At 39.9% G+C, this 20,711-nt stretch overlaps 1 protein-coding gene and 1 long non-coding RNA gene across 3 annotated transcripts in view; one reads left to right on the top strand and one right to left on the bottom strand.

Moving 5' to 3' along the window:
* Window positions 1-5,085, top strand: part of LOC5567511 — a 46,347-nt gene extending 41,262 nt beyond the window's left edge. The window contains exons 5-8 of the mRNA XM_021849434.1: window positions 1,132-1,916; window positions 2,802-4,093; window positions 4,166-4,657; window positions 4,718-5,085. Coding sequence (XP_021705126.1) covers window positions 1,132-1,916; window positions 2,802-4,093; window positions 4,166-4,657; window positions 4,718-4,967 — 2,819 coding nt within the window. The 3' untranslated portion in view covers window positions 4,968-5,085. The remainder of the gene's footprint in view (window positions 1-1,131; window positions 1,917-2,801; window positions 4,094-4,165; window positions 4,658-4,717) is intronic.
* A 13,909-nt stretch (window positions 5,086-18,994) lies between these two features.
* Window positions 18,995-20,285, bottom strand: LOC110679234. 2 transcript variants are annotated; one of them, XR_002502316.1, is made up of 3 exons: window positions 20,161-20,285; window positions 19,501-19,765; window positions 18,995-19,447 (listed from the first exon to the last, which is right to left on the bottom strand). It is a non-coding gene; the product is annotated as an uncharacterized LOC110679234 (long non-coding RNA). The 2 variants fall into 2 exon arrangements; XR_002502317.1 differs by having other exon boundaries at window positions 19,501-19,727.
* Window positions 20,286-20,711: the final 426 nt, after the last annotated feature.

The following is a 20,711-nucleotide window of genomic DNA, read 5'->3' as shown; positions in this document are numbered from 1 at the left end:
TTCCGGTTCATGCTTTCTTGAGCGCCAGCTACCACACTTTCTTCGTGCTGCCTTTTCTTTATGCGGTGGATTTGCTTTTCTTCGGCTCTCGCTGTTCTGTCGGGTACCGGCCACAAGCATACGGCTTCATGAAGAATGTCATGTCTGTCACTCTCTGGCACTCTTCATCGAACCAGTCGAAAAAAAAAATAAAAATTATAAGAATACATTTGCGAATAAAAATAAATCATTGTCCAAAATGTGTTTAGAACGATTTTAGATAACTAAAAATGATATTTAGATCGAAAATAAAAATTTGAGTAGTAGAGGGTTAATAAGAAAAAGGTGAAAAAGTAGACAGTGACGCGAACAGAAAATTTCGTTTAAAAGAATAAGTGTATGAATGATTCAAAATAATGTCACAAAACAGTATATGATTAATATTAAAAATGTTTCTATCAATTATATTTACTATGACAATTAATATTTCGATTTTTTTAATGTGATTTACAGATGCTGTAATAATAGGCAAACAACTATTTGTGTTGTTCTATTATATACGGTATAGGTTATTCTCAAAAATATATAATTTTACTAAAAAAATCGACGTCTATCATGTAACTAGATCCATGATGAACTGAAATACTTGCTACATGTAATTGTTTTAATCCCATACTTGAAAATTCACGCCTATGAAATTCGTTTGGTAAATAAAGGGACCAGTTATATGGATACTCTTTGATGCATCATGTAAAAATGTGCTTTATACGGTAATAATCGTTAAATTTTCAAATTATTTATTTAGTTCAGCTTGAGAATATTATAAGCTTTCACCGTCATCAATGATATCTGTAAAATAGAGTTTTCGATTATCAATGAAGATTTATTTTATGAAACAGAATTTTGGGCAAATTACCCTATCCATGTCCTTAATGTGCTGAGATTTTTCAGATTATACTTTGACTGTTTGCCCCTTCCTTGGCCTCGACGACGGATGTGAAAATCTTGCATTTGATATTAATATCAAATTTATGTAGACTTCCTCTGCCTCTCCGTAGACCACCGTAGACTTTAACGTTGAACCCTTACCCCTCAACAGTCTATATTGTTTATGGACTGCCACTAATTTCTATATTTCAATATTTGTTTTAGGTATCATTCCCACAGCTACTACCAGTTTCAACCATCACAATCAACAATTCGAAGCATGCAAACCACATCGTAAAACCATACTCATTCCGGAAGACATGGAGCAATCCCTCGAAATGGATACCTCCGGTCTTACGCCATTGCAAGAAAAATCACCACCTTCTCGCCGTACTATCGTCCACCCGGATAACATTGCAGAAGAATCCGTCAGATTTGCCATTAAAGCTGAACAATCGGAATCGACATTGAACGTGGCATCTCCGACGTACGCTCTGCAAGAGCAAACAAAGCAGGACTTCTCATTTGCTGTACCGCAGTTGCCGGACGACTGCGTATTGAGAAGTGCAGCTCCCATGCCAACATACAAAACGAACCCAACATCTCAGACGGCACCGCAGCTTGCCCAGCCGGAGTTTGCAAATTACTCGATTACAGATCCCTGTGCTTCTATAAGGAAAACCATCGCCGTCGACAATCTGAGCGAAATTTCTGGGCTGGAGCTTTCCAACTGCCAACCGGCGAGATCGATTGGTGTGATCGGAGCTCCGCCCGGTGATGTTTGCAGTTTGACGCTAAAGGAAGTGACGGAACCAGTTATTGTTCAACCTGCGCCGGTGGCAGTCTCTGTCATACAGGAAACACCCAAAAAGGCTAGCATGATACCGGTGCGCAAGAATCGGGGGTCTATCTTTGATAGACAGTCGATGGACTTGGATGAATCCGGAATCGCGCCAATCGTATCTCAAGAGCAACCCGAACAGAGTGAACCTGATCCACCAATGACTGAGGTAAGAAACATCCTTGTCCGATCATAATCATGTTTCAGTGGAGCGGTGGTGATTATCCGCGTATTGCATTTCGAAACCTTAGGAAACACAACTGGGAACAATATGCACAGTGCTTAAATTCAAACTTATTTACGAAAGATGAAAAAAAAAGACTATTCAAAAACTAGGGTCGTTTTCTCAACAGGTAAATGTGAAAATAATCCATTCGTTCCACACTAGTTGTCCTATGGAACAATCTCCTTCTAGTAAAGAAGTGCCTTGGTGGAACACTAAACCTTAAAGGTTACGAAAACTCTCGAAAGCTTCCCAATTTCCCAATAAAGCGAAATAATCTTCGGACTAGGCTCAATACATGAGAGCTTTGACTGAACATAACAGGGAAATAAGAAAATTTATAATAAGATCATGGCCTCCAACATTTGAAAATATAAGCACTACCCCTGTAATCGCAAGACTATACAGAAAGCGCTTGTCAAAGAACACACGTTCAAGCTTGGGTTTTTGAAACGAGAGGACTGAGTTTCTACGAATAATTTCATCTGTTCAATTTTGACCTTGTTGTACCTCTAACCCCTCCTCGTCCACCACGCCCATTATTTTAAATGGTAAGAAATATTTGAAGTTCGGGAACATAAGTTGTTAGAAGTTCCCTAAGTTCATGGTAATTGTAAATCAATAGTGATTTGATTGTTAAATAATCATTGCACAATAATTATTCGATCAGCAAACATACTAAACGAGCCCTTAATATCATTCTAATACATTAACACTTTTGGTACAATATGCGCCGAAAAGTGATGGTGCTCAAAGAAACAAGAAGAGTTAAGGGGTTAATTTAGCTTACAAGACAAAGACCATACTTAAAAACATGCGTTTTTTTTGCAGATTCATGATCCTTATCCGGACGATGAAATTGTGATTAAAAACGAACCCATTGTGGATTCTAGTGACGATGAGTTTTATGACGCAAATAATGATCCCGAGAACGAGCAGAACGATGACCATGATGATTGTGTGTACGTCACAAAAGAAGCTGTCCAGCCCAAAAGGTTTTCAGAACGAGGAAAGTTGAAGTTCGTCGAAGCAACGATCCTCGATAATACCTCCGCAGAGTGCCGAACGCTCAAGTTCATCGATGTAGATGATCTTGAACAGACTACTCAAAAACGGCAGTTGTCCCGAATATCGAAATCGATTTTGATCGAGCATGAGAATGATCCCCTAAACGTTTCCCTCTCCGATGATTATCCGATGAAAAAAAGGAAAACTAAAATACCTACTCCACTGAAAAGAACGGAAGAAGCATCCGCATCCGCACACAAATCGCTAAGACGTGTTACCTTCCATCAAGATGTGATACTCTGTGATGATTCGGACGATAAAGATAAACGTTCTGACGGTAATGTAACTAGTCTCCCAGATGTGGAAAGGGTAACAATCAAAGAGGAATGCGTGACTATAGACGTTGACGAGGAAGAGCAAACTAAATTTGGGCAAACGATCTTAACGGATCCATCTGTTTTCATCATAGAAGAAAGTGATATGCTAGCAAACGAGTCCAACATATCGTTTGTTGGATCTCCGCCATCGGAACAGAACCATCGTGGAAGTACATTGAAGTTCGACAACACCTACTATGAGGAGTACGTTAATCTAACGTTGCACGTCAACCAGACGACAAACAGTTCCTGCATAGTTATCAGTGACGATTCTCTCACAGTGGCCAATAACTGTGAAAGACAGAACTCCATTCCACCCCCACTGGAAAGGCGATTAACCATGGAGGATCTTCCTGAACGGATAAAAAGGACTCGAGAATCACTGGTAATGAACTCCACCGTCGCCAGTGAAGTAATGTATGAACTGAACCAGCAGATTATCGAAGCCAAGAAAACATGCTGCAGCTTCCAAGGGAACTGTAATTGTCGACAGAGAAGAACCATGGCCGTCGTCAAACGAGATAACGTAGAATTGGTGCGAGAATCGTGGAATCAAAATTTTGATCGAATACTCAGTTCAGTTTCTGATTTGCCTGTCCATATCATTCCCTTGGATGATCGAATTTTGGAAGTGTTGAATAGGCCTATGAAACCGCTTCCTCTTCCGTGTTTGGAGAAACAAAAACCGTACCTTCCTGAGCTGCCTCCGCTAAGATTTCTCTGTGAGAATTACCTGATGTGAGTACTAAATCATAAAACTGCATTAGTCATCGTTATTCATTTGTATTTTGTTTTCTTGCATTTTCTCAGGTGCCAACAAGCCGATAATACCCCATCTGTAGAATGTAGCCCATGTGACCTTCCTGCGACACCCAGTGTAACGGCATTAATTTGTAACAAGCTTCGCACGGAAAACTATCGGTGGTTCTTAGATACTACAGATGAGCACGACATGCGCCTCTATTTACGACATCGAGTTTTACGCAGTATTCGATTCAAAATTCAACTCCAAAATTCTCGTCGCTGGTATAGCAAACAAGAAGACACTCGAATTATTCGGATAGAGTTGATGGAGAATCCAAGTGATCTTGTAGACTCGACTCGTCTTCTGGTATCACACTTAGAACTAGTACGTGCTATGAATAAAACGGCAGTCGATCTGCTGTCCTCACAATATCCCAGCACAGCCCACATAATGGGACTAATTGTTCATATAGATACCCTTGTTGAACAAACTTTCGGCAAAGTCGATCAATTATACCGCATTGTTCGAAACAACGGAGCTATCTTGGAACAGATTGGGTAAGTACTGATCAGTTCGTTATCTAAACCATCGTATTAAATATATTTCTTCATTGACAGAGACAGCAGTCGACTGCAAATTGACAAGTTCTACGAATATCAACATGAAGGTGTAATTCACTGGAATCGAATCTATGTGCAGTTTGATTCGATAGATCGGATAGACCACCATAGCGTAATATTCCATCGAAAAATGATCAACGCGGCATGTTTGCTCCCAACCGAGCATCAATGTGGAAAAATCGGTATCCACGGGTTGACATTTTTGGAATGTTTACTGTGGAACGTTGAAAAAATTTCTATAGATTAGAACGTTATATTTAAGACGATTGTACAGCATTTTTCCGTTTCGAATCGACCTCGTCCATAAGTTTTGTATTTATAGTGTTTGCTATTTTTACTCAATAAATAGGAAAAAAAATCTCGTATCTAAAAAGTGCTTAAACATGACTAATGTAACAATCCAAAATTGCTAATGAGTGATGCATTTCTAGTGTAAATCTCGAAATATTGTTGAATATTAGGTACGTTTTGTATTCTTCGAATAATATATATATTTTTAATTCTAATAATTTGATTTCATTGAACGTATGTAAATATTCCCCATCCTAGCTTTAGTCTTGCTCTGCATGCGGCTCCACTGGATAACAAGGTCGATTTTCATTATTAATTCGAATTCAAAATACCGTTGTATGAAGGGCCAAAAGGGAGCCGTAAGCAGAGACACTTACGCGAAACCAACGGGGAAAAGAGAATCCGCTTCCAACAGTATAATCTAACAAACAATCGTCTCTAGTTTACTTCAAAGTTATAGTTGGAATAAATATGTTAAATGCTTATAAAACTATGCAGTAATTTTAAAAAAATACCTTTTCAATTCTCTTTCGTGCAAAAGTGCTCCGCGGGCCGCATTCTTGGGATTATCTTGCGGTCCAGATGAGCACCATTGCCCTATACCCAACGTCATTTAGCACGGCGGTTTTTATTTGTTAACTCTCAAAAAAGTACTGAAAAGTGCTACTTCTCGATACAGGGTCGCGATACTTATATCAGGATGGTGGGGCTGCCACGTTAGGTGTAGCTGACGTGATACAGCATTTCATACTCAGCCGCTGGATGCCAGAACAGACGCTGTTTGAGCCGCACCTCCTTGGTGGAAAGACACTCGGGACGCACCTCTTCACTCTAGCTGATGTCAGAAGGATAGCAGTGCCCGGGCTGCACTACCAGCTTGGTGTGGTGTGGTGAGGTGTGAGGACCAGAGCTATGTTGGACGCTCCTTCCTAGTTGTCGGCTCACCATTTCACAGCCCACTTTCTAATACAGTTATTAGTGTTGGAAAGTAGTACTGTTCAACACTGTTTCTTTTAATAGGTAACGTAGGTCGTTAAAAAAAAGACCCCGATACGTTAATGCTTCCAGTGGACGATTATGTCCTTTAAAGGAAGCATCACACTAGACAACGGGCTAGCATCAACGCTCAGTGGCACAGTCGAAATACGTTCCTGACGAAAAGTTTTCTGGACTGTAGCGGGAATCGAACCCACAATCCTTGACTCGATGCGACTAAATGCTACGGCTACGAAGATCATTCTGTTGATGTAAACTAGGGTGATGTGGGTGATGGCTTTGTTTTGACGTTTAGTGGCCTTGTGGTTTACTTATTAATGTCGTTTTCGTTTTTAGGAACTGGGTCGGTGATCAACACATAAACAAACAAACGTCAAGAAGCAAATTGTAGTTCGGTCGAACCTGAATCGGGTTGGGGTTGAAACTGTGATTCAGAACGGGTTGCGCCAGTTCCAACCTGGGTCAAAAACGAATTCGACATAAGAGAGAATGCAATCGGAGTCCCATTGCAAACATATTTTTGATTTACTTTTTTGTTTTAAATTAAGGGGCCGTCCATACATGACGTAGCATTTTTTCACTGATTTTTTACACCCCCATCCCCCGTCGTAGCATTTCGTCACAAATGAAAAATACGTAGCATATCAAGCACCCCCCCACCCTTTATTTGTTTCCATCAACAATTAGGCTAAAACAAAACATTGAAATTCAGAAATAAACAAAACTTGATATGATTCATTTGAAAAACAGTTTTAAATACAGGTTCAATTTATTTGTAATACTTTTGCTGTTGTTATCATAAGAATATAAAACAAGTTTACAGTTAAAAAGGTACAGAAAATTGAAACGTTTTTATTTGGATTTTTACTTATTTGGAGCTTCCATTAATGAGTACAACATATTTTATATTAACAATTGTAATGATTGGAATATTTCGAAATTCTAAGCGATTATTACACAAATTATTAATCTCTTTTAATATTTCCATTTGTTCTCGCTATAATAATCGCTAAAGCAAATTTGATTCAGTGTTATCCTACCAAACTACATAACCTTGATTCAACTTCCCATGAAATTTGCCAACACTGTATGAAACAGAAAATAAAGCAGTCATTGTTAAGAAGCTCACGCGTGCGGTCGTTTTTTATTTCGCTAACGCTGAGCCCTATTCGATTATACAGTCCACTCTCTTGGAGCTACAGTTTTTGGTCCTTCGAGCCGGATGTGTGGCTGAAATCGGAAAATCGAATCGATCACATTTCCTAGCGTGGAAATTGCGAAATCGCGAAGTGTAAACCGTGTATTGAACAGTTTGAGTAGTGAAAAGGAACGCCATTGAATCGGCGTATACGTTTGATCGTGTCTGGGAACAAAGAGTGCGAACGCGAAAACAAAATGGCGCTAACTGCGCACACTCCGAAAGGCAAAAAGAAGGGAAAAAATATGGCGGACGATGCGAATATCGGGAACGAGAATGAAGATGATTTGTCGCGTACGCTCACCATTAGCGAGCAACTCATTCAGCAGAAATTTAAGGAAGTGACCCGACAAAAGAAAGAAGAATTTGATGTGTTGCTAAAGAAGAAAGAAACGGTTGCGCGAAAGCTGACCCGTATTCAAGTTGCTCTGCAAAGGCCCGAAGCAGCAGACAAGCATTATCTGCAACTTCAGGTGAAAATGTTGGAAAGTGCATACGGTGAATACAGTGAGTTGCAGAATCACATATACGACCTAAAAACCAGTGAAGAAGTGCGTTGCGCGGAAGAAATGCGGTTTATTGAGTTCGAAGAGCTTTACAGTGTGCTTTACGTTCAGCTGACGAAGCAAATCGACGCCGTAGTGAAGAACGAGACGGAACCGGCATTATTGCAACCCGTTCATAATCAGCCGCATATCCCTCCGTTGAAGGCTCCGTTGCCAACATTTGACGGCAATTTCGAAAATTGGTTCGCGTTCAAAAATATGTTCCAGAATGTGATGGCACGTTACGAAAATGAAGCTCCGGCCATCAAGCTGTACCATTTACGCAATTCGTTGATTGGTGCAGCAGCCGGTGTGATAGACCAGGACATCATAAACAATAACGACTATGATGCGGCGTGGGAGACGCTCCGAGAGCGTTTCGAAGACAAGCAAGTGATCGTCGACAAGCATATTGATGCGATGTTCAACATACCGGCCATGACGAAGGAAAGTGCAGTTAGTCTTCGAAAGCTGATCGACACAGTTTCGAAGAACGTCGATGCTCTAAAGAACCTGGAACTGCCGGTGCAAGGATTAGGAGAAATGATGCTGTTGAACGTGCTGGCAAAGAAGCTCGACCTTGAAACTCGCAAGGCGTGGGGATCGAACCAGAAGGACAATGAATTGGCGGATTACCAATCGACGATGGAATTCCTCAAAGAAAGGTGTAAAGTGTACGAAAAAATCAGCCGTAGCAGCAAGGAAACAGTGGAAGTGGTGAAGCAAGTGCGATCCGCTGGGAAAACAGACTCAAAAGTGCAAAGCCTTGTTGCTACCAATGAAAAGTGTACGCACTGCAAAGGAGATCATGAAATCTGGAAGTGTGAACTGTTTAAAAAAGTGAACTTGAGTGAAAGGTACAATTCACTACGCAAGAGTGGATCCTGTTTCAATTGTTTGGAACGAGGACACATTACAGGAAAGTGCAAATCCGAACGGTCGTGCAAGCAGTGTGGCAAACGCCACCATACGTCACTGCATCCCGTCGATACGTATCCGGGAGATTCATCATTGCAACAACCAAGTGTCGCCTCGAAGAGCGAAGCATCGAAGCCGTCGACAGAGGTCGCTAATACTACGGCAGCACCATCGACTAATGGATCTGTTCTTTGTTCGAACGTCGAAGCTGATCAGGACACGCTACTGGCAACAGCCATTGCACTCATCCACGGTGCTGGAAAACGAACGGTGCAGTGCCGAGCAGTATTGGACTCTGCTTCGCACAAGCATTTCATTACGGAAGCATTGGTAGCTAAGCTCGGATTGAAACGGAAGAAGGCTAACTATACGATCGTTGGCATTGGAGGTAACCAGCTAGCTATCCAGCACAAGGTGCATGCGAGGATCAAATCGAAAGTTAGTGAATACGAGTCACAGTGCCTTGAGTTCCTGGTCGTCAAGAAAATCAAGGGTGATCTTCCGATGCAGCCTTTCGAAATAGCCCAGCTGAACATACCAGAAGACCTTCAGTTGGCTGATCCTGAATTCAATGTGCCCGGTCAGGTCGACGTTCTGATTGGATCGGGTTTATTTTTCAAGCTCATCAAACACGGGCAACTGCAGTTGGCAGATCATTTGCCTGCTGTACAAGAAACTTCGCTTGGTTGGATTGTAAGTGGTTTGATTCCAACTAGCCAGATGGGCGTTGGCGGTACGCTCTGCACGATAGTAACCCAAGATGACATCGGTAAGTTACTTGAACGGTTTTGGCATTTTGATTCCTATGACGAAGCAGCTCCGGTGCTTGAGCGTTCACTTGAGGACGTTTGCATCGCGCATTTTCTCGAAACGCACCGACGTGACGAAAACGGAAGATTTGTCGTGCGGCTCCCTTTCAACGAGGCAAAGGAGAAGCTGGGCGATTCCGAAACCATGGCCAGGAAAAGGTTTTTTACAGTTGAGCGAAGACTGGATAAGGATCCGGATCTGAAACGACAATACGTTGACTTCATGAGCGAGTATGCAGAATTGGGGCATATGGTAGAAGTTACGCCTTCGCAAAATGAAAATCCAACAGATGCGTTTTATTTGCCCCACCATTGTGTGCTAAAGCCGACCAGCTCAACCACAAAACTTCGCGTGGTGTTCGACGGTTCGGCGGAATCGTCGACAGGAGTGTCCGTCAATCAAACGCAAATGGTTGGCCCGACAGTACCAAATGATTTGGTGTCCATACATTTGAGGTTTCGAACGTTCCAGTATGCAATCAGCGCAGATATTCCGAAAATGTATCGACAAGTTCGGATGGACGATGATTTTCTGCGGGTTTTCTGGCGAAGCAACCGTGATGATCCGTTGAGGGTATATGCGCTGAAAACAGTTACATACGGTCTTGCATCCTCGCCCTTCTTGGCAACGATGGCACTGCGACAGCTAGCTGATGAAGAAGAACATAGATATCCACTGGCCGCATCAACCGTGAAGAAATCCTTTTATATCGGCGATATGCTTGCCGGTGCGAATTCTTTGGAAGAGGCTGCGGAACTTTTGCGACAGGTGACCGGCTTGCTGCACGACGGAGGGTTCGACATACACAAAGTGTGTTCGAATTCAAAGGAGCTATTGGACATGGTTCCCGAGAACACAATTGACGCCGCTATCAATTGTTTGATGAAAACACTTGGAATTGTGTGGAATCCTGTCTGTGATGTATTCACATTCCGCATTGTAGAAGTTCTCCCAGCGACACAATTGACCAAACGGGTGATATTGAGTGAAATTTCTAGAATTTTCGACCCGCTTGGTTTTCTTGGCCCAGTGCTCACAGCGGCCAAATTGATCATGAGGGAGTTGTGGCTTCTCGATCCCCATTGGGACGATGCTTTGCCTCAGGACTTGGTGGAGCTTTGGATGGAGTTTCGTGACCAATTGCAGTCATTAAACGGACTGGAGATCCCACGTTGTATGTTGAATCGGGATTGCATTGGTATTGAACTTCATGGATTTGCCGATGCATCCGATCTAGCATTTGGAGCTTGTCTCTACGCCCGGTCAGTGTTCCGAGATGGAAAGGCTGAAATGAGATTGATTTGTAGCAAGTCGAGAATACTACCGAAGAAACAAGGAACGAGAAAGGAAGTAACTACACCGCGTGCTGAACTGCTAGCAGCTCTTCTATTGGCTCGTCTTGCCGTGAAATTGATTGGTGCCATGGAGATTCAATTAGCGTCCGTTGTCCTATGGAGCGATTCTCAGATAGTACTCTGCTGGATCAAGGAGTCTCCGGATTCGTTGGAAATCGAGTGAAGGAAATCCAGATGCTGACGAACGAGTTTGTTTGGAGGTACATTCCATCGAAATTGAATCCTGCTGACCTCATTTCAAGAGGGGTTCAGCCGAGCCGACTGCGAGAACAGCAAGTTTGGTGGACCGGACCGGACGCCCTGAAGCAAGCGAACTTTCAGTTGGATGATCCACCCCTGATTCAGGAAGCTTCTATTCCCGAACTGCGAGGAATTACTCTGTTCAGCACGAGCGTTTGCCAACGATTGAAAATGTTTGACAACGTGAGCCGGTTTTCCATAACGCAGAGAGCCATGGCCTACGTGATTCGTTTTACGGACTACATCAGAAGCGGACGGCAGCAACTTACAAAAGGGTTGCCTACTGTTGATGAAATGAAACGTGCTCTGTTGCTGATTATACGACTGATCCAGAAGGAATGCTTCGGTGACGAAATTCGTGCGTTGGAGGAGGAGAAGGAATTCAAGTATCCATTGAAATGTTTGAATCCGTTTATCGATGAGAAGGACGATACTCTGCGTGTAGGAGGACGAATTCGACATGCCCAGATTCCATATGGCAGCAAGCACCAGCTTCTGCTGCCTTCTAGACACCCAGTAACCGTTGCAATCATTCGATATCTGCATAAGGCCAACATGCACATCGGTCAACGAGCTTTGCTTGCTGTTGTGAGGCAACAGTTTTGGCCTCTTCGAGCGAAAAATGTAATTCGTGACGTAATCCATAAGTGCACCCCATGCTATCGTGCCCATCCGAAAAGAGCTACGCAGTTGATGGGAGACTTGCCGGAGTACAGGGTCCAAGCTGCGTATCCATTTTGCAACGTCGGAATAGATTTCGCCGGGCCTTTCACGCTGAGAGCGGCTGTGTCTACTAAGAAAAGTTTGATTACTAAGGGGTACGTGTGTGTTTTTGTGTGTATGGCCACGCGTGCTATACATTTGGAGGCAGCGTCAAATCTCTCGACGGACGCATTCTTGGCCTCACTTCAACGGTTCGTCAGTCGAAGGGGGTTACCCACGAAGATCTTTTCGGATAATGCCACCAATTTTGTTGGTGCGAATAATGAGTTGACGAAACTTGCCGATCTTTTCCAAACCGAAATGCACCAGAAGAAGCTCAATGGATTTTGTGTTCAACGAAACATCGAGTGGTCCTTTATTCCCCCTCGCAGTCCTCACTTTGGAGGAATATGGGAGGCCGGAGTGAAGTCGGCCAAATTTCACCTGCGACCCATTTTAGCAGATCACAAACTTTCGTACGAAGAGCTGACGACGGTATTGGCGCAGATAGAAGCTACTTTGAATTCGCGCCCTTTGGTTCCGTTTTCCGACGAACCAAATGACATGACAGCTATCACGCCAGCCCATTTTTTGATAGGCAGAGAATTTCAAGCGGTACTCGAACCATCATATGCGCACATCAAAACCGGAAGGCTGTCTAGATGGCAAGTACTACAGGACCTGAAGCAAAAATATTGGCGAACCTGGTCAACAGATTATCTACAAGAACTTCAGCGACGTCAACGGGACTTCAAAACAACTAAATTCAAGGTGGGCGCATTAGTTCTCATTGTTGATGACAATCTGCCCCCACTCCAGTGGAGCCTTGCGCGTATTACGGAGTTGCATCCGGGGAAAGATGGCCACGTGCGTGTGGTTACTTTGCAGACCAAGGACTCTATCATCAAACGGGCGGTTAAATATGTGTGCTTATTACCGCTTGACGAAGAGGAGTCAGCTGAAATTTGAAATGCAGCCATTTCAACGGCCGGGAAGATGTTCTCGCTATAATAATCGCTAAAGCAAATTCGATTCAGTGTTATCCTACCAAACTACATAACCTTGATTCAACTTCTCATGAAATTTGCCAACACTGTATGAAACAGAAAATAAAGCAGTCATTGTTAAGAAGCTCACGCGTGCGGTCGTTTTTTATTTCGCTAACGCTGAGCCCTATTCGATTATACAGTCCACTCTCTTGGAGCTACACCATTATATTTCATTATCGTTTCCCATACTGAAATATTCTTAAACAACTCATAATGAAATAATAAAAATGCATTCCCTGAATTTCCAATTAGATATTTGATGGGGCAATTTTGATAACACATGAATCTGATGTCCTCATTATCCAGGCTATTTCATCAAGATCATTGATGTATAAAAAAATCAATGATTTGATAAGGTGGAAATTTCCTGCAACATTGAACGCATAAATCACTGAATAAATATCTTGTTTTAGTATAAACTAAGATGATTAGTTTTAGATGAAACTAAGACGATTCATTCTATGTTTTAATAACAAATATAAAACAATGTTTTCCAAGTCGATAAAGCATTGATTTAAAATCAACTTATTGAACTTTAAAATTGTTTGTTAATCAAATAATTAATTTAGAATTCAAACTAATATCACATAATGTTTAAATGCTTCAGGAAATTTGTGTTCCTATCAAATAAAATCATCAAATAAGAACCCGTTTAAAAAGTCAAACAAAAACCAAAGTTTGTTCAAATAAACTGTTTGGCAACATTTTTTGTGCGCTGCTCTTTTAAGGGGGCAGGATCCGTCAGTGATTTCGGAATTTTCAAAAGCAGTTTTTTTCGTTCAAAATCAAGAAAATTTACACGAAAATGTGTTCACTGTATTCTGTTCCCCTCCCGAAACACTGTGAACACATTTTCATCGAATAATTTTTAGTTTTGAACAGGAAAACTACTTTTCAAGTTTCGATGATGACGATGATTACGATGACGGAGCGTTGATCGTTAACCGACATGATTCAAAATGCTACGTCCATTGGTTGGGACCCCTCCCTCCCCTTCGTCACACATCGCCACAAATTCCTGAAGGCCCCCTCCCCCCTAAAATGCTACGTCATTTGTGGACGACCCCTAAACAGATTTTCAATTTACAAATTTGGATTTGCCCTCTTAAAATAAAAATAGACAAAATCGGGCTCTTCTGGACCAATGGGATCCACACAGTTTTTCAGAATGTGTTGAAATTACACAAGTTATGTATTGGTCCAGAAGAGTTCAATTTTTGTGCGTATCGTACTCAATTTCGTGTAACTTCATTCAAGCGTATGTAGCTTTATCAATTTTATCCCTTTCTTTACCACGACTTCTATCAACTAAAGCTTTTTTTTATAAAAAGAGCTTGAACAAACAATCTTACCAATAGGCCTTATCATGTGACAGCTCCGTGTATGCATCTGTTTACATTTGCCGCAAAGCGGTGCATACACGGGCCTGTCATTTCCATAGAAGTACTGTCAAACAGCTTCCGAATCAGCTAATTTGAAACGACTTGTAAAGACCTAAGGGTTTAAATTTTTCGAAATTAGTTTATTGCATTTAGTTTTTTTTTTCATTAATAATTGATTGCTTATTAATACTTTTACTATTCAAACAGTTAGTTCAGCTTTGGATTAATCGGATGAGTAAGGAAGCATATTCGTGTAACCATTGCATACACGCAAAAATATTGTGCGGTAAAAACTACCATTTTAGGGGGTTAACTTAAGCGCTCGCACCGGCAATTTTCAGCAGACCAGAAATGCGCTTGATTTTACCATGTCCGTAGTCGAGATCAGATTGTTGTAATTTATTTCTGTCAAATGTACCAGTAATGTGGTGGGATGTACCGTAAACGTAGTAAATTGGTCTGAAATTTCATGGTAGTTTCAAGAATGGGCGTAGTCAGCTAAAATAGTAATTTTTACCACAGAATTTTTTCCCGTGTAGTATTCATCTTGTCTCAAGTTCGTCGAAATTCAATGAAGCTCTGGAGCTACTATGGGAAAGAGAGGTTCCACAAAGGCGACACTCTGGTTTGGCATCGTGTAATAACACGAAAGAACTGGTAATGTACAGTACGAAGCGCAAGCTCCGGTAAACAGGGAAGATCTCAATAAACGACAAGGATTTAAACAAAAAAGAGTAGATGGAAGTTTAGTTTGTTAAAAATATGGCGCAAGTAGGATAGGGCGGGACAGATGAGCACCTTAAGGATAATGCGTTTTTCGCTGAATGTGACTATTTTTTTATATTTCAAATTACATGGAACCATTTTTACAACATGTTTTCTATCATCGATAAACATAACGAGGTCAAATAAAAAAAAATCATTGAATAAAATGACTAAACAAATAAGATGTTTTTCAGCTCGCTTAAATACTCTGCCGGCAAGTTGAGCGCCCCTGCAGGGTAAGAAGGGTACTTCTTTAAATTATGTTTTAACTATCAACGGTTTCTGATTGATACGCATTGTATATTTTGTATCAAGCTATACCTTTCAAATTTTGTTTGAGCAGAAAATCCAATGAAGTCAGAGTGGACCGACCAAGTATTTTTTTTCCATATTTTGAGAAAAATTAAAAAAAAATGATAAAAATGAGCTTAAACTCTAACAGTTTGCAATTTATCAAGGCGTGAAAATGTTGGTTAAAATTTTCCTCACACCTTTATGTTACTTCCAATATAATGAAGTAATCCATAGCGTGTAAGAAATTATTGTAATTATTGTATGTAGTCTACTTTTGCTTGACGAAATAAATAAGTATAATGTGCAGGTGGGGCCCAGATAGCCGTAGCGGTAAACGCGTAGCTATTCAGTATGACCATGCTGAGGGTCGTGGGTTCGAATCCCGCTGGTCGAGGATCTTTTCGTAAAGGAAATTTTCTCGATTCCCAGGGCATAAAGTATCTTCGTACCTGTCACATGATATACATATGCAAAAATGGTCAATCGGCAAAGAGAGCTCTCAGTTAATAACTGTGGAAGTGCTCATAAGAACACTAAGCTGAGCTGATTATGATACAATCAAAAGAATAATTGTCATGACAATCACAGGAGGCAACATTGTTGCAACCTTTTCAACTTGTGATTACCGTGATGAATCAAAATCAGGACGGTACCAATATCCGAACACTTTAACAATATTATTAAATTAAATCTAGTTTTTGACGCGTATATATTCAAATATTACTCATATTCTTTACTTGTAACATTGTAGATCATTGTACTATTATTTTAAATCTAGTTACCACTGCCAAATAATTGAAAAAAATAATAATACTAGTTGCTCCTATTGAACGTCATTTCGTCGCGGTCTATGTAAAGTCAAGTTCGAAAATCTATGAACGCACAAGCCAAATCACAAACAACGTTTTGTTGAAGAAAAAGTTTGTGAAGCATTTTTATGCAGTGTTTTAAACATAATGGTTTATAGAAAGGTTTTTTTGAATGTTCGATAATCTCACTGTTGAAGACTATTGTGCAAATTTGTGTTTTACGGTGTGTAACTAGACTGTCCGGGTTTACGATTCCGTGGTTTTAAATCCGGACATTATTAGGAAAACGTGATTTGAACTAGTGAAGGTGTTTTTTTTAATGGAAAAATAAGAGAAGATTCGAACAATAAATTGTAAAAAGTGGTGTGAGTAATCAGGGTACGATTGAATGTAAGATAAATCGCATATATCTTTCGTTATTGACACTCAAGCCACATGCACTTCAGTTCGAGCTACACATAATTCAGTTCAGGTAATCAAAACATTATTATTACTTGCTATTATTTGCGACACTGTGAGGGAAATATGTCCATTGATTCGGTTGTAGAGTAATATTTAATTGAATTTGTCATGATTTTCAAAAGCAATATTCAAATATTTCATGCTTTGACACGGATGTCCGGATTTATGAACATCTTATGCATCCGGTGTCCGGATTTAAGGACAAGGTAAGCACCAATATTTTATCAATTATCTTGTAAAAATCATGTTGTATACTGGAAAATTCGTTACTTCAATGAAGTTCTGGTTTGTAAAAATGTGCTGAACAATAAATTGTCAAGAAAATTCTAACAAAACATACCTAAAACGGTGTTCGAAAATTCGAGTCGTCTTAAGCGTCAGGGTATTGATTCATCACGGTAATCAGTTATTTTAAGCATATTTTTTTTTTTTTCGGATGCTGTGCACGAGGTAAGGGATCATTGTCATATTCTGTTCAATTGGTGGTAAACTGTTATGACAATGTCTTTGTTGCTGCGTAATGGGAAGCGATAATCATGAAATAACATAATCCAAAGCTCTAATAGAATGATTTTTTGATGTGCTTGTTCTACTCTGACTGAACCAAAGAACAACATTTGTCAAGTCGAATCTAGTACACGACACTGAAGACGGCCTTACAGTTGAGGTCGAAATACGCGTATCTGTCAAAGGATACAAACTCTAGTGGAATTCAATGGTATAGTACTAAATTCGGTTTTTTTCATCTTCTTCAAAGAACAACGTTAAGTGATTTCGACTGAACTATTTCTTGGAAACTGAATTATTTCTTGGAAAATAACAAACATTTTGTTATTGCATGGTCAAACTGGGTTCATATCTCGAATACCGTGTACGCACCTAAGTTTGCGCGGTTAAGAAATTCTAATCTTGTTTTCGCTACAAAAAATGCCAAAATAAGTTTTTAAGTATTCAAATCGTTGTCAACGATTGGCCTTTAACCTTTTAGTAGGAAGCATAGTTAAAAAAGAATAATTGTGAATTATAAAAATTGAATGAAATGTAAAAGGTGATTCAATACCGTGTGCCTAACATTGCGCATAAAATCTAGATTTTGCCAAACTTTGCGCATGATGTTTCTAACATTGCGCATGGTTTAAAATACTTGTTTGTTTTAAATAATTTATTTTTTTTATTTACATATACTTTTCGCTCAAACAGGAATTGCTTGTTTGTAGTCCATTTTGCTGCAAATAATTAAAAATAAAACTTTAGTTAAGGTACGTTTAAAGTAGGCTTACCAGATGGTATCCTTTGGGAGGACATGTCCTCCCGTCCTCCTTTGGGCTGAAAATGTTCTCCTTTTCCAAAGTAATCGAATATTAAATTTTATATTCAATTTTTTTGTTAGAATCTCTTGGGTAATAAGGAAGGAGTTTTCAATTCAAACCCATTTTTTCTAATCTTTATGAATTTTTCAATTTTAAAATATTTGTTTAGATATTTGACATGTACATTTTCAAATATAGACATTCAAATCGAATATGGAACAGTTTTAGTGGTTTCTTTGATTCTTATTTGATTAGCCTTTGAAAAAAATACCTTCGTTGTTTCGGTTCCGTCATCTTGTTTGGTATGCTTTCTGTTAATCATTGGAAGGTTGAAATGCTTCCGAATTTGTCGAAGAACATTTTTTTTTCAAATTTATTACAAACCGAACTAACAAACTTCATTTTATCTTGAAACAATTAATTAGAAAATTACTAAACATTCAACATTTGTTTTAACATTTTTTTTCTGAAAAAAATTGAAACCAACTTTATCTGAATTCACACTTTTCAAATATAAAAATTGAAAAAATCTGTTCGTTCAAAAAAACACAGTTCAAAGCTCTTCACTTCTTAGAGATAAACCTTTTGTTTTTCTTAATATTGGATACAAAAATGACCTCAATCGTCGTAGTTAGCCCTTAACTTTTTGTAACACTTTTTTGTTTAATTTGTTAATTTATGTATTTTTCTCTACAAATGATTCCAATTTTCATAACTTCTTCTTCTTCTTGGCATTAACGTCCCCACTGGGACAGACCGGCTACTCAGCGTAGTGTTCTTATGAGCACTTCCACATTTATTAATTGAGAGCTTTCTTTGCCAAAGTTGCCATTTTTGCATTCGTATATCGTGTAGCAGGTACGATGATACATTATGCCCAGGGAAGTCAAGGAAATTTCCATTACGAAAAGATCCTGGACCGACCGGGAATCGAACCCACACACCTTCAGCATGGCTTTGCTTTCTAGCCGCGGACGCTAACCACACGGCTAAAGAAGGCCCTAATTTTCATAACTATCATTGTTCATATGATCAAAATTTCAATTTTTGTTCTGATATAGAAAAACTTTGAAATGTCCTCCTTTTTCAAAGCCAGTAATGCAGAATGTCCTCCTTTTTGAAATATCCTTTCGGTAAGCCTTGCGCATGCTTTACGTTCTTTATTTGACTTGATATTTACAATATTACAATCAGGTTCACAGTTCACAAACGTGGCTTTTGTGTCTTAGTTTTCGGACGTTGCTTTACATTAGTAGTTTTCTTCTTCCTTTTTGTTTCTCTGGCAGTTTTCTTTTCTTGGCGTTTCTGTTCTTCGTTTTCCTTATTTTGTTCCATCTCTTTGTACTAGGTAGGTGGTCGTGGACGATTCGGCTTCGCACGCTTTGGTGATTTTCTTGAAACCGTTGGTATGGTGAATACTTTCTCAAGAAAATCCTCTCGGCTGTTCATGTCTTCAGCCGGACGTGATGACTTTGACAAGCTTGCAGAACTAGTAGGCTCTAACGAAAGTTCAAGCGAGTTTTCATCAAGAGAATTTTCATTCACAATGCTGTCCAATAGTGTTGCAAAAATTAGGTTGTCTGCAGTTCTAGTGCGCTCATCTATAATATAATTAAAATGAATCATTTGAATGAGTGCATTAAAAAAATATTACCTTCAAGGGCAGCTTCGTCGAATCAACCGGGAAGCCAACCTTCGCGCTATCAATGATCCAGTTTACAATAAAAGTCTCCCCTTAGTCAATACAGTCGGCCTTCCGGGTTTTTTCTATGCACGCTTTGCCTCCAGCTTCATACGAACTGCACTTACTGGAACATTACATTGAGCCGCTGCCCTACGGATTGGGTAACCGTTTCTGGCAAGATCGACAGCTTTCGCCGCCTGCGTTGACGAATAAACCATGTACACGGGAAAAAATTCTGTGGTAAAAATTACTATTTTAGCTGACTACGCCCATTCTTGAAACTACCATGAAATTTCAGACCAATTTACTACGTTTACGGTACATCCCACCACATTACTGGTACATTTGACAGAAATAAATTACAACAATCTGATCTCGACTACGGACATGGTAAAATCAAGCGCATTTCTGGTCTGCTGAAAATTGCCGGTGCGAGCGCTTAAGTTAACCCCCTAAAATGGTAGTTTTTACCGCACAATATTTTTGCGTGTACCTACTTACGAGCCATTTTGAGTTGCGCAAAAAATAAGAACACAATGTAAAATATGGTTCCAAACATTGCGCATCATTTTTTTCTAATTTAAATGCTAAGTATAATCTGGAAAAGCAATGGAATTCAAAGAATATTACCATCCTTGCTATTACACCGCAGAAATACTCATCACAAATCAGTTTTATCACGAAAATTATTGATTTTTGACAGAGGCACTCCTTAGCGCTTGTGCTAAGACAATGAAAGAGTTGACGTTTGTCCCTGTGACGACAGGGTTTTTTTTTTATTACCGAGGGTTTCATAGTAAACAAATACTCGTTAAGTCCTTATTACACATGAATAATTGTTTTGCTGGGTTTCAAATGTTTGAAAAATCAATATTTTTTGGATTTTTTGAAAAAACCAGGACATTGCGCAGAGTTAGGAGCTGCGCAAAGTTAGGTGCGTACACGGTATATACAGATTACCAACATCCTTCGACATTAGTATCGCAAATTCTTCAAGAATCCATATCTTTAGTTCGGAAATCAATGCCAATTCATATTCAAATATGCGTTAAATCAGAGTGGACCAAGTGAAAATCTTGAATACCGTAATCCGGGGGAAATTAATCACGGGGCGAATTTGATCAGGTCGGTACCAAACATCATTTCCTTCCAAGGATGCTGAATGTTTCTTTGGCATCACG

Source organism: Aedes aegypti, chromosome 3, assembly GCF_002204515.2.
Source record: "Aedes aegypti strain LVP_AGWG chromosome 3, AaegL5.0 Primary Assembly, whole genome shotgun sequence".
Classification (NCBI taxonomy): domain Eukaryota; kingdom Metazoa; phylum Arthropoda; class Insecta; order Diptera; family Culicidae; genus Aedes; species Aedes aegypti.
This window is presented reverse-complemented; position numbering and strand designations above follow the sequence as displayed.